General features: G+C 32.9%; 2 protein-coding genes across 5 annotated transcripts in view; one reads left to right on the top strand and one right to left on the bottom strand.

The window, feature by feature from the left end:
* Positions 1-5,883: 5,883 nt before the first annotated feature.
* Positions 5,884-14,271, top strand: part of LOC107452916 (uncharacterized) — a 32,866-nt gene continuing 24,478 nt past the window's right edge. Inside the window, exon 1 of one of the 4 annotated variants that reach the window (XM_043056290.2) lies at positions 5,884-6,040. Coding sequence is in view for 3 of the 4 variants with exons in the window: in XM_043056288.2 (XP_042912222.1) it covers positions 6,207-6,305 (99 nt within the window). In the remaining variant the exon portion in view is untranslated. Of the gene's footprint in view, positions 6,041-6,132; positions 6,306-14,271 lie in introns of those variants that run through there. The other 3 variants (XM_043056288.2, XM_071177875.1, XM_071177874.1) reach the window with 3 other exon arrangements.
* Positions 8,887-13,379, bottom strand: LOC107452915 (maleylacetoacetate isomerase). The gene is made up of 2 exons (XM_016069542.4): positions 12,603-13,379; positions 8,887-9,340 (listed from the first exon to the last, which is right to left on the bottom strand). Exons 1-2 carry the CDS (start codon positions 12,891-12,893, stop codon positions 8,981-8,983), a joined length of 651 nt encoding a protein of 216 aa, XP_015925028.2. The 5' UTR covers positions 12,894-13,379; the 3' UTR covers positions 8,887-8,980.

Here is a 14,271-nt window from a genome sequence, read left to right as displayed (position 1 = left end):
ATCTTAACCATAAAAGAAATCTACAAGAAAAGCAAAAATAGAGCAAAACATTATCCACTGTTACACTATCATGCTACATACATTTTCAACTAAGAAAAGCTAAATTTATGTATAAAATTATGACTGCATTTATTATAGAAGTAATTTTAAACATACATTACCACATGTGTTCATAAGTTTAATTGCGTTAATCCGAATTTGCTTCATCAAATCCGTTAATTTTGTCAGTTTTTCGTTTGAAAGGCAAACAAAAAGGGACAGGGATTTCACTGCTTTCTCTAAAAGTTAAGTGGCTTCAAAAATCAATTCGAGGTCATTTCCCGCATAAAATGCTTTAACAAGTTTAAATTGTTCTGAAATATTTCGGGAAATAGGGAAAGTGGATATCAAAGAAAAGTTCGTTAAATAGAAAATTCACTTCGCTATTTGGAAGTTATTTTATGAAAAAATTTCCAAAATGTTCTTGATTCCTCGAAAAAATTCGGAAAATGGAAGTTCGTTAAATAGAAGCTTGACTGTATATCTACTTCCAGTGTTAGGGATCCTTGATTTGATGGCATAAAAGCATTCAATGTGGGAGAAATACATAAAAAACACTTATCTCTCTCATCACTGTATCATACTTAACTGTTTTTCACAAGGAATTCTCGTATTTTTACTTAACGATTTTCCATATTTAGACTCCTTTCTCCCCGTTTTGAAAAGAAAAACATGAGGGAATTTTTTGTGTAGCGTGTGTGAAATTTTTGAGTTTGCATACCTGCCAACTTTCCCTCTTTCTGAGAATGAATTTTCCAAGTGGTAGTAAAACAATTACCGAAAAACAATCTTTCTCAAAAATATATTTATATTTTGACTAGGTTAAAATTCGTTATCGTAAAGAATAGTATGCTTTTACATATTTTTTGTAATTATTTATCTGTAGTGTTGGTCAAACTCATTTATAATTATTATTATAATTCAAAAATTTTAATGGCATGATATGAGTTTCGGTACCTCTTTAAATACAAAATTAAAATATTCCGGGAAAACCGGAAGAGTTGGCAGTTATGAGTTTGTAAATTTTTTGTTTGTTTTAAGTGTACTGAAACTATTACTAATTGCATATCTGCGAATCCATGTTGGTATCATACAAATTTTTCCTAACCATCATCCTAAAATTGTTCTTCAGTTAGGAGGCAATTTTGTTCTTAATTTTTAAATTTTGGACTTCCAGCCCTGTATATGTTATATGTATTGGCATTATAGGCTAATATTTAGAGCCAAAACAGCTGACAAAAAACATATTTTAATACTGGTATTAGTTGATCGACGTATGCTTTGGATTTTGCATTTTTTTATAAAATTAAATTTCTTTCTAATAAAATAAATTGTTTTTAGAAATTATTATGCCTATTGCTCCAGTTTCAAATGAATCCAACAAAAAATTAACAAAGTGACGGTGGCTCAGGTGATAGAGCGCTCACCTCCCAATGAAGTGACACAGGTTTGAATTCCAGCGATGCCTGGCCGATACGAATTCTGCCTCCAGCTCGCACAGTGCTGACGTAAAATATCCTCATTATTATACGGGTCAATAGTTAGAAATCTCTTGTTAACTGGGTGGGGTTTTCCTCTTCATTTAACGTATATGCAAATTATGTCAAAATGTCTTCTATGAAGGCTTAATTTGTTGCCATGCTAGATACGGTAGTCTTGCTGTCTTCTGGGTTAGGTTCAAAATTGCGAGGTTACGGAATTAACGTTGATTTACACAAACCCAAAAAAGGGTCGGCTGTTCAACGCTGATTATAAATAAAAATAAATATCCGCTTAATGTTTTTTTTTTTTTTTAACGGCTTAAAATTCCTTAAGACAGTTTCAAAAATTTCGCTTTTTATGGACGATACTTTCATATTATGCCAGTTTCAAATAAATTCTGCCTTGCAAGAATATATAAAAAATAAATAACTAAAACTCATTAATGATATGTCACCAAATAAGCATGTTTTTTTTTTTTTGACAAATTAAAATTTTTCGGAAATGCTCTGTAAAAGACAGTATTCCCCAGAAATGAGATTTAAATGAATTCTGTGTTGCAAAAAATATAAAAATTCGTATATTCGCTCGTATTTTCTATGAAGAAAATTTCATTTGATTATGGTAATAATCACCCGGCCTTTGGTCCGGAAACATGTTTTTTGTCAACTTAAATAGCTTCTAGAAGTTTTTCAATTAAAGTTGGTTTTCTGAAATGCGCTAAAACATCGAATTGTTCTTAGTTTGTTCTTGTTCTTTGGAAGCTTCCTGGTGCCTTTTAGACATTTCAAAAGGTGATTTTTCGAATTGCGCTGAAGCTCTTCTTAGATGCTGTACAGATACATATAATGGAAATCTATAAATAATGCATCGAATGATGCAAATTGAAATATTCCAAATGCTTTATGTGACGCTCTGTTTTATTTGCTTAGCTGCTCCACGTGTAATAATTCAACCGAACAAGAAAAAAATTATTTTTAGGAATAAAAGGTTTTTAAAGTAATAGAGTAGGAAACATGTTTGAATAGAATCATTAAGTATATTATCTTAATTTTAATGTACGGGAAAGTATTCAGAGGCGGAGGGTACTATGGAGCGAAATTTTTTTATTCTCCATAAATCGAAAAGCACTACCTTCCAAAAGTTGTATACGGATTCGTATATCACTCGAGGCGCTATCTTCATTCCCCCGCAATATTAAAAATCTCACCATTTAAGTCAGTACTGTGGTTGGTGCGAGTCGGAAAAAGAATACGTGACCAACCGGTATTCGAACCTGGATTGTCTAATCGGGGAGTATCTCATGTCATAATAGAGCACTACAAGTACAGTTAGGGCACCCGAAGAGAATATTATATTTTTAGCAACTATGTAAAAAGAAAAGAAGAGCTTTTTGTGAATGTCGACATTTTACAATACTTTAATTTGAAAAGTCTCCTGTATTTTCTATATAGCCTGATATTTTTAGACTTATTAACAATCATGACTTTATGTAACTAAGCATTAATTTGTTTAGGTTTATGGCTATGAGCTTTGCATTATACCTGTGCTTTAAAGAGGTATGTATTGTGAATCAGACTCATTCAGCAATTGATGCTTTACTTTCGAATTAGACTAAAATTGCAGTGATAGTTGTAAATGATTTGAAATAAATCAAACTTAATGAGTAATGATAACTCTAAAATTATCTGAAACTATTGTGATTAACCTAAAAAGTGTTAGGCTGATTAAAAAATACGGGGAGTTTTTCCTGTTAACCTAGTAGGTCACAAAGTGACGACGACGGTTTGCAAAACGTTGGAGTTTTGCTTAGAAATTTTTGGGGCAGGGTGGCTCAGGGGATTGAGTGTTTGTTTTCCAATGCCGTGACCCATGTTCAAATACCATCGGTGGCTGGTTGATACGAATTCTGCTCTCGGCTTGCAGTACTGACGTAAAATATCCTCAGTGGTAGACAGATTATGGGTTAGAACCTCCTTGCCGTCGGGCTAGCCGTGGAAGGATTTATTGGTTTCCCTCCCCATGTAACGCAAATAGAGTTAGTTCCATCATAAAAAGTCCTCCACGAAAGCTAGTTTGCCCCAATGCTTGATCCAGAAGTTTCTTTGTTTTCTGGGTTGGGTTCAAAATTACAAGACTGATTGTCGTAAACTCAGAATTGGGTCGGTTGTTCAACGCTGATCATAAAAGAAAAAAAAAAACTAACAATTCTTAAAAAAGTATATAAATGATATAAATTATTTTGTACTTAAAATTTTTGACGTTATCTTTAGCAGTAAAGGAGGAATGTGTGAGTTTGTCTGTGTGTTTTCTCTCTCTTTTTGAATTTGTTATGAGAATATAGAGGACTTTATGACCTGATATATTTAATGCGCACTAGTCACAATATACTATACAGGGAGTCTTCGGCCAGCTGGATTTAAACTCCCGTTCTCACAAACTTGTGTCCCGCGCCATATTAACCAGACTATCCCAGCCATGTTGTATTATGAAAACCTTTTTGTGCTAAGATTTTGAACTGCGGGTACATGGGGAGATTTAATCCCCAATCTTAAAAATCATAAATTTTTTATTTTTCTGCTCTGAAGAGACGCGTGAAAAACCAATTTTTCTTTTAGTCATTGCTGCAATTTCAACTCCAGACATTTCCCCCCTTTCAATTGTTTTATAGATAACATCAAATATGTTTGCTCACATACAGCTCTATTTAGTTAAAAACAAGTTTCGCTGACAGTTCATTGCAAGTTCTTAATGAGTTATGTATCTTTATTTCTTTTTTACGTCACGTAAGCGCCAGTAACATTAAAGTAGATGGCATGGGTTGGCGATGTCAACAAATCAGCATTTTGAAAGTTATTTGAAACCACGTGTCCATAGTTACGTTTTTGGAAAGGGTTTCCCTAAAAGTTTAGACAAGAGCTGAGGTTCGATCTTCTCAAGGGAATAGAGCACTCGCCTCCCAAACCCAGATTCGAATCAAGTGACCCAGGTTGGAATACCAGTGATAGATGGTCGATACGAATTCTGCATCCAGCTCGCACCAACCCGAGTGCTAAGATAAAATATGATAAGCGGTAAGCGAATTATTGATTAGTAACCTCTTGCCTTCGAGCTAACCGAGGGAGGTTTTCCTCCCCATGTAACGCAAATGCGGGTTATTTCCATCAAAAATTCTTCCACGAAAACTTGTTGGTTCCAAGGCTACTCGGCTGTGATAAATCTAAAAAGTGTTAGGCTGATTATAAAATGCAGGAGATTTTTCCACCTAACCTAGTACGTCGCAAAATAAACAGTTAGCTAAGAGTCGGAGTTTTTAAACTGTAATTTTCGGGCCATAGTGGCTCAGGGGATATAGCACTTGTTCTTCAATGATGTGATCCATGTTCGAATTCCAGTGGTGGCTGGTCGATACGAATTCTGCTCTCGGGTAGCTCCGACCGCAGTGTTGACGTAAGATATCCTCAGCGATAGACAGACGATGGATTTGAATCCCCTTACTGTCGGGCTAGACGTTGAAGGGTTTCCTCTCCATGTAAAGCAATTGGGGTTAGTTCCATCAAAAAGTCCTCCACGAAAACAAGTTTGTTCCAGTGCTTGATTCAGGAGTTCCTCAGTCTCTGAGTTGGGTTCAAAATTACAAGGTTACGGAGTTGATCATTGATAATCGACAACCCAATCGTTGTTGTTGACGTATGCCTGTTTAGGCAGAGAGGGTGCGATTGTTCTTGTTTTCCAGTGGCGCCATCTATGGCCAAGAATTCGACTTCTGCAACACCATGCGTCACACCCGTTTATAGGGCGAACCCATTCATACATTCACAGATCGTAATTTTGTCCTGAATCAGAGAACGATCGATCTCCAATACAGTACCCCCAGAGGTATTGATTTGTTATGGGAACATGGAGGACTTTTGCGACTCGACAGATTTAACGTGCATCAGTCACTTTACTGCATGGGGAGTCTTCGACCGGCGGGGTTCGAACCCACGAACTCTCGGACGTGGGCCCAGCGCCCTATCGACCAGGTTATCCCGGCCAAACCCAGTCGTGATTTCAATATATGATAATTTTAAACATGTAAGATTTTATAGTCAACCCTGATTCATTGCGATTAACGAGGTTTACGTTAACGAATCGCAATTAAAAAATAAAAATTTGTTCTGTTGCTGGAAGAAAAGTTGCTTCCAGCGCATGTAATATCCTGCCTGAAATAAATAAATAAATAATAGATTAAAAAAGTGTTGTGGTATAAACGGAATATTATGGAAGCTTTTTATATTCACGAATCTTCTGTTCCATTAAATCTTCAGTGATGAAATATTTAGCAACATCTCTATTTGCATTGTATGCATGCAGAAATCTTTATTAAACGATCGTCTTTTTTAAAACAATACAGTCATAAAATGACTCACTGTTCTGCATATGTGATTAGGAACCTTATTTGCTCATCTGCAGAGAGTGACGTTTTTGACACTCGCGCGAGTAACATCTTCATTCTGTAACTTAGAACCTCTTCATAAAGGTAAGTACTTTTTTTGATGAGGGTTTTTTTAATTAACGCAAGCGTACGTTATAAATGTAATTTTTGTTAGTTTATTTTTATAGTACTAATAGTAGGTTATTTTTACGAGGGTTTTTAATATCTGTGTTACTGAGCTGATTAATGTCAAATACTGTCCAACTCGGCAATGATTCCCGGTAATCTCGGATTTAATGAGGAAATTTTCTATAGACGTCAAAAGTCAAAGCAAAGCTCTTTCTTTGTTCATAAAATTGCACTTAATGTGGTAATTTTGTTAAATTTCCGAATAATAATTTTGTTGATGTTATCAGACAAAATAATAATAATAATATACTTAAGAAACTACGTTTTTATAACGGAGAATAATAATTAAAAAACCAAAAATTTTGAAAAACGAAAAACGTGGGGAGCATGAAATACATAACAGTAGCAGTATGTGTGCTCATAAGAATATGTGCATGTATATCTGTAATTGTATCTGAATGTGGATGTGCATGTGGTTGTGCATGTGTATGAGTAAGAAAATGTGTATACGTACTGTTATGTATTTCATGCCCCCACGTTTTTCGGTCTTCAAATTTTTGTTTTTTAATTATTATTCTCCACTACAAAAAACGTAGTTTTTAAAAACATTATTTTAATTTTTTTTGTACTCACTTCCAAAATCTAAATTTTTTCACTCACTGTACACAAAACTTTTCAACTGACATGTGACACTAATTTGAAATAATAGAATCGACAACAAAAGACAATCGCGAAAATATTAATTTTTCTATAATTTTAATTTTATTTTACTTTGTATGTCTTTTTTCTCTTCATTTTCATCCAATTCTGAACTATGTGCCAAATTTGAAGTCTGTAGGTAGTCGGGAAGTTAGTTTAAAATCGATTACAAAATTTCACCCGAACAGACATACACGAAGGCAAGTTGATATAAACGTGGTAAAAAAGCATGACTTTTTAGTAATATTACTTATGTATATAGAATATCTATATCCTTTTGAAATCATTAAAAAACAAACACTTTTGTTCAAAAAATTGTACGCGACTAAGCAATGAAAATAATAGAGGAAAGCCTTTATCATGATTATACATTTATGTATATTTTTATAATGGCAATTAAGGGCAGATCAATGAATAAAGAGTGTGATATTTTAGTGATTTTCGCTTAACTAGCTTGTAAGTTTAAATGTTAAAATAAAACTAATGTCCTCATGCTTCTTACCCTGATTTAAACTGTTCGCGTCATAGCGTTCTCAATAATAGAGATTTTCTAAAGTTTTTCGTCAACTGTTCGTAGACAAATGCGCTTGGATCCTTATTCCGTTATATAAACACTCAAAAGCTGTCACTTGAATCCTTCATCCATCGAGATTTTGAAGATTTAATGTCTTAGCAAAATAAAAAAAAATCAGTCTTGTATATGTTCGTTTAAACAGGATTAAAATATCTTTTTCCACGAATCTTTTTAAGCAACGTTAAAATTTTAAAAAAAACCCAGGGCAACTGTAAATAAACTCGAATTTCATTGCAGATTTGGATTTTTCTTTAAAAAAATTTTTCCTCAATTTAACCTCAGAATGTTGTATTTGGATTGCGGGTTATTCGTTGAATTTAAATTATATTAATTGCTTAAATTAAAGATATCTCGAGAAGTGCTTGTCACAGATCGAAAAAAATCAGAAGTAGATGCTTGATATTTTGAAAATATTTATCTAATAACACTAAACATGACCCCCTCCAGGAAAAATGGCCGAGGTTGAGATATTTGCCCGTTTTCATGAGGGGGAAAAAGATCCCCGTATATTTCTGTAGAAAGCTGTTTAAAAGTCAAATTACCAAGAGATACCTATGCACAGTTGCCACTCAAATATAGAAAAAAAAATCCTGTATATATTATATAGCAATATATAAAGAAGAAGCTCACAATCACTGTGCTCTTGTGTGTGAGTTATATTGGGTTAACTATACTAGTTTTATATAATTTGTACTAGAAAAACTTATAAGGAACTGATAAACATACTTACAGTCCATGACCAAATTATTAGACGAACTATAAGATTCTATGTGAAATCTTAATCATCAGGTGATACAGCTTTAAGTGACTGAAACCGGTTTGTACTTGTTTACCGTTCGTGTATCAATTGTTTAACATTTTAAAGCAATACATTGAAAATAAATACAAATTGGAAGTATATAAAAAATCTGAATAAAAACCCATTACATGTATGTTTAAATATAAAAGTATTGCGTATGAACTCTTGCAAAGCGTGCAATTATTAAAAAACTACAGTGCGTCTAATAATTTGGTCTAATTATTATAATATAATAATCGATATAATAAATATTCTATATCTGAATAATATATCGTCTATAATTTATCTAATTGTTTAATTTATATTATATATCGTCTAATTTAATTAATTGATACACTAACGTAAACAAGTACAAACAGTCATCTAAAAACAATAAAGCTGTATAGGGTATCACCTTATAATTAAGATTTTACATAGAATCTTATANGCCCCAAAATTTAAAGAAAAATGCCCAATTAATCTAAAAAAATGCTCTAAAAGACAAAAAATGTCCAAAAATGCAAATGTCATCAAGATCCGGGCCTTAATTATAAATATCCCATAGATAGCGCTTTGTGTGGTCACTATTTTTTAAAAGAGGAAAATAAGAAATAAAATTTTCCCAGTTTATAAGGAAGAACTGAAATTTCCCAACATTTTCCTAGTTTTTTCAGGTGATTTTTAAATTCCCTGCATTTTCTAGGTTTTTCCTATTTTCCCCGTGGAGTGGTAACCTTGTTATGTAAAGCATAAAGGAAAAACAATACAAAATTTTTCTAAAAAAAACGTCATGCATGGTTCCTAACATTTTATTTAAATTTTTTTTTTTTACAAAATGTTTGATTTGTCTTTTGACGTCATCCAGTTATTTGTGACGTTTCAGTTCTTCCGGACAATCGGGTTGATTTTCAGGTCGGGTCAGTCTGAAAGCATCCAATTCGCTCAACCTGGAAGCGATTTCGGCGATCAAAGGAAATTGTGACATGTCGACAGCGAAGCGATTGGCATTGTAGATCTGAGGTAGGAGGCAGACATCGGCCATGGTCAAAGCATCTCCCACGCAGTATTGACCATGGGTTTCTCCTAGAATCTTTTCCAGGGAAACAAATCCCTTCTGTATCCAATGCTTTGCCCACTGCTGAGAATCTTGACCCACGTATTTCAGCACTTTCATATTCTGAATTGGCTGAATACCTGAAGCTATCGTATCCACAATGGCTCTCACCTAAGGAAGGAGATAATCAATTAAGACTTTCAAATAATCAATAGACTTTCAATCAATACTCAATAGACTTTCAATCAATAATCAATAGACTTTCAATTAATATTTATAATCTTTAATTAGGGTCGCGATAGATGGTTGGCAGGGAGCTGGACTCGCGTTCTAGAGAATCGGAGTTCGAATCCAGCCGGCAGTAGACTCCGCGTGTAGTAAATGGTGATTGGTGGCTGGGAAAGCCTGGTTGGTAGGGCACAGGGCCCATGTCCATGAGTTCGGGGGTTTGATCCCCGCCGTCTGAAGACTCCCCGTGTAGTAAATGGTGACTGATGTATGTTAAATCTGTCGAGTTGCAAAGTCCTTCATGTTCCCATAACAAATCAATAGTTTTTAGGGTACTGATCCAGGAGTTTCATTGTCGTTTGGATTGGTTCACAATTACAAGGCCACGGAGTTTAACATTAGTAGTCATAAGCCCAAAATTGGGTCGGCTGTTCAACGGCGGATATAAAATAGTGTTTGATGTACTTTAAATTTTTAGGGTCACAAAGTCCTCCATATTCCCATAACAAATTATACCTCTGGGGGTAGTGAATTGGAGATTGGTCGTTTTCTGATTGAGGTGAAAATTACGATCTGTGTAAGAAGGAATGGTTGTGTAAATGGATCCGCCCTATAAACAGGTGTGACGTATGTGTGAGACAGAAGTCGAATTCTTGGCCATAGATGGCGCCACTGGAAAACCAGAACAATCGTACTCCCTTTTGCCTTAACGGCCGTAGACAATTTCAATAACAATAATCTTCAATCATTTTTCAAAACAAAAATTTTACTTTAGGTTAATTTTTGACCAAGAGCAGCGAAGACGCTAGTGCAAAAACATGATTTCGAAATTGAGTTTATTATAAATTTTGAATCCCTGAACACTTAGATTTCTAAAAATACTTTACTTTTGTTTGTACTCTAATTATTTACAAAGTTATAGCAGTTTTTCTGCAATTTGATAACGCTGGATAGACTAGTGGTTTTAAGTCCTTAAATGCGTTTATCTCAAAAAATCAGTTTTTTTTTCACATTTTACACCACCTTAAACACGATATCTCATGTTGTTTTTAAAATAATTGTCTACAATTTTTCATGAGTGTTTATGATGATAGCACTCATGTTTTGAACTACAGACTAAGAAAATATATTTTTTTATGCATGTTTTTCGCAAAGACAAGTGCGAAATTTTTAAAAAATTAATTTTTTTTAACTACATTGTTCCCTAACTCAGAAGTATATGCACTTGCTCTTAACTTAATGGTTCAAAACATAGTTCTCAAAGCCTTCTAAATAAAATCCGGAAAGGATTTTTTGGAACGATAAATTTTTTTTTATACTGTCTTGCGGATATGCAAGGAGGAAAAAAGGGGGAAAAAAGCCTTATTTTTACCTAAATATGGCCATTTTAAAAAAAGAAGAAAGAAAATAATAAATTAATAATAATTTTTTTGCTAGTTTTAAAAGCTTCTGCGCATAGTGAAACATATAAACTAATTTTTAATTTTTTTTAATATTTAAAAAAATTTAATCAAAACTAGTCGGATACCTTAACTGGCAGCCATATCACGGATGAAAATTTTCCTCGCAAATTCTCTTTTTAATTCATTACTAATTTAAAATGCAGAAAACGTGAATTCAGACAAACCTAGAGTAAGCCATAAAGTTTCAAATACTGAAAACAAAATTTTAAAATCTACAAATGAAAATAAATTATGAGATTATAACTTAGGATTACTCAACGGAAAAGTTCTCTTCGAATAATTTGTTTGCATTTTAATATTTTGAAGTATTTTTTACAGCATTTGAAACTTTATGACTTACTCTAAGTTTACCTGAACTGATTTTCTCGAAATTTTAAAAAATCGATAGCGTTGAAGAAGAATTTACCATGAAAAGTTTCTGCCCTGGTATAGCGTCCACTTAAGATACTGAGTTATCATTGTGAAAAACCATAGTTTTATTATTTGATGATATAACACAAAGATCAGATCGATGGGTACCAGTTTGTCCGCGGAATAAAGGTGGCCGGTGTGCAATGCTGACGACACTAAAATCATGATACTGTTGATCTCGAGATCGTGGTCTTAATCTTAATGATGCCTTCGGTCGACATACAACTCGACGTACATGTTTTACTTTTTCTTATTATAAAATATTAATTAAATATAAAATTAATTAAAAATAAATGTATAAAATATTTATAAAAATGTTTATTAAAATTAAACATGTTTATCAAAATATATAAAGCAGCAAATATTTGGTTTTTAGCTAAAATTCGCATAAAAGATTGGAAATTATATTCTGATCTTATATTTATGAACATTGATATTTTAACAGGGCTCGAAAAAACTCAGAAATTTTGCCCGTCCCCGAGAGCGGCTTGTCCAACAATGTACCCGTCCTCCTTTGAAACTAACCCGTAGCTTCTAAATAAATAAAAATATAATTTTCTCTTATTTATTGCAAACATTTATATAAATTGCACAATGAACTAGTAGTTACTAAGATTACATTATACAGTAATAAAAGAAATACTGGGTTACTAATAGTAACCTTGTATTTCTTTTATGAAATAATTTAAATGACAAAAGTCAAGAAGGGAAAAAGGCCGTCCGCGCGGACGTCGGATTCGAAAAATTCGTTGTTCGCAGGGAATTTTTGACCGCCGAGGACGGGCGGTTTTTCGAACCCTGTATTTTAAGAATAAAAGGTTGAAAACTGCAAATGATAGGATTTCGGCAACTGACTAAAACATTTCCTTTTGTTTGCTAAATCATAGGGATTAGGGCCTTCCAAAAAACATTAGGAAATAAAAATTAGAAATAAAATTAGGTCCGAAACAAAAAATCTTTTGTTGTTTGGAAATTACTTCATTTCTTTTTAAATCGAAATAAAAAATTAAAATTTTGTCAATATAAGTTTTTAACTAATAACAATAGGAAATTAAATAAAATAATTAATATAAAAATAGAATTAGGTTAGTGACAAAAAAGTTTTATCATTAGCTTATTTTCTCGTTTTTTTTTTGTAAGGAAAAGGAAAAAAAAAACTACTAAGGTCAACAGAATAAGAGTCTTAATAATAACAGAAATAAAGAATCTAAAAAAAAAAATTTCTGACAACGAAATTTTTTGCTGTCGACCAGCTCTTCTTCCTTTTTAGAATAATAATAATAAAAAAATTACTCTATAATTAATTTGAACAAAAATTAAGATCGGCTCACCTGAGCTCGTAGAACTGAATCCTGGGGCAGAAGAGGTGGAAGGGGAACAGTTTCTTCCAAGTATTCAAGAATGGCAACGGAGTGGGTGATCGTTTGTCCGGTGCCGGTGACTAAAGCCGGCACTTCACCGCATGGATTCAATTTAACATAACTCTCAGATAAATGCTCTCCCTTAACTAAATTAATAAATCTCGATTCATAGTCAATATTTTTAAGAGCCAGAGCAATTCGTACTCTCCAAGAACACGAACTTCGAAAATAAGAATATAAAACGAGTTTGTTGTCCTCCATTACGAATAATCACGGAACTAAGAGAAGATTCCTTCCTCAAGGTCGCCTTTTAAGAGAGGGTGCGGGTAGGAACACTTGTCGCTTTATCAATTTCCTTAATCTTGATAAAAGATTATGAAGAAATCTACACGTTATCATTCAAAAATATTGACCCTGCTTTATTCTAAATACATCGTTCTTCTTTCTTAATGCTGTTTTTTGAAGGCTCCGTTGTCATATGAAATAATGTTTCTTTTTTGCGAATAATATGATATTTTTATTATAGCTATGAGTTTACAACATTTACTCGTAACTGTGACTGATTTCTGACAAGTTTAGACTCAGTGCGGTATATGCTTCTTCTGCAAATGGCGCAAAGCGTTAAAATGAAGAAATGTCACAATCTTGTGAAAATAAAAAGCGTTTGCTGTCTAATTTTTTAATATTTAAAAACTTACTCCAATGCTGCATTAACTGGGCTTATAGAAATTTACGTAAACTGGGAATATGGCAGCTATATTGATATTTTTCAACTAGGTGGGGAAAATGTCGCCAAATTGGCGATTTAAAAAAAAAAAAGGTTTAATAACTTTTAAAATATTTAAGTTATTTCTCCGTTCAAAAGCCAGCCCAGATAATTCTTCACAGCGAGATGAGTTATAAAGTAGTTTAAAATCGTTAGTTACTTAAAAAAGTGTAAGGCACTTGAACTGTGGCTTTTTTAATTTATTTTGGGTGACAGAGTTTCCAAAAACCATGTTTTAACATATTTAAATAATTATATATATACTTTTTAAAAATATAATTAAGATAAGTTATCATAATCCTATATCAAAATTTAAAAGTTTAACCAACGTGCAGTGGCGTAGCGAGCTTAACTCGCGCCCGGGGCACAATATCTCTTTAGCGCCCCCCATTCGAAAACCATACAATATAATATGCAAAATATACTCGCAAATAAATAAAGTAAAATAAATAAAGTCATAGGCTCAATCTAGGCTTTAAATTTGAGGCAAAAAATGCAGTTGAGAAAACAAGACTAGATTTTGAAATGTATAAATGGTCATCTAGAATTAGTTCAAAAGATACCTATTATTTATTTTTCATATTTATAAAGAAATATTTTAAAAACACGCAGTTTTAAAACAATAAAAAAGTAAATATTTATTATCTCTAAGGAGATACATATATTTAATAATATGATTATAATACAATTATAAAACTAATTACTATGTGTAAATTTTCCGCTTTTGATGAAGCAAATTTATCAATAATATCATCAAAGTTGATCATTTCAAATTTTTCTCTTTCCACACTTAAAAATGCCAGGTCACTTAGGTGATCTTGTCCCACCGTTGATCGTAGATATGTCAAAATTAATTTTAATTTGCTGAATGAC

Source organism: Parasteatoda tepidariorum, chromosome 2 (genome assembly GCF_043381705.1).
Source record: "Parasteatoda tepidariorum isolate YZ-2023 chromosome 2, CAS_Ptep_4.0, whole genome shotgun sequence".
NCBI lineage: Eukaryota > Metazoa > Arthropoda > Arachnida > Araneae > Theridiidae > Parasteatoda > Parasteatoda tepidariorum.
The sequence above is the reverse complement of the archived record's forward strand: the minus strand, read 5'-3'. Positions and strand labels throughout refer to the sequence as shown.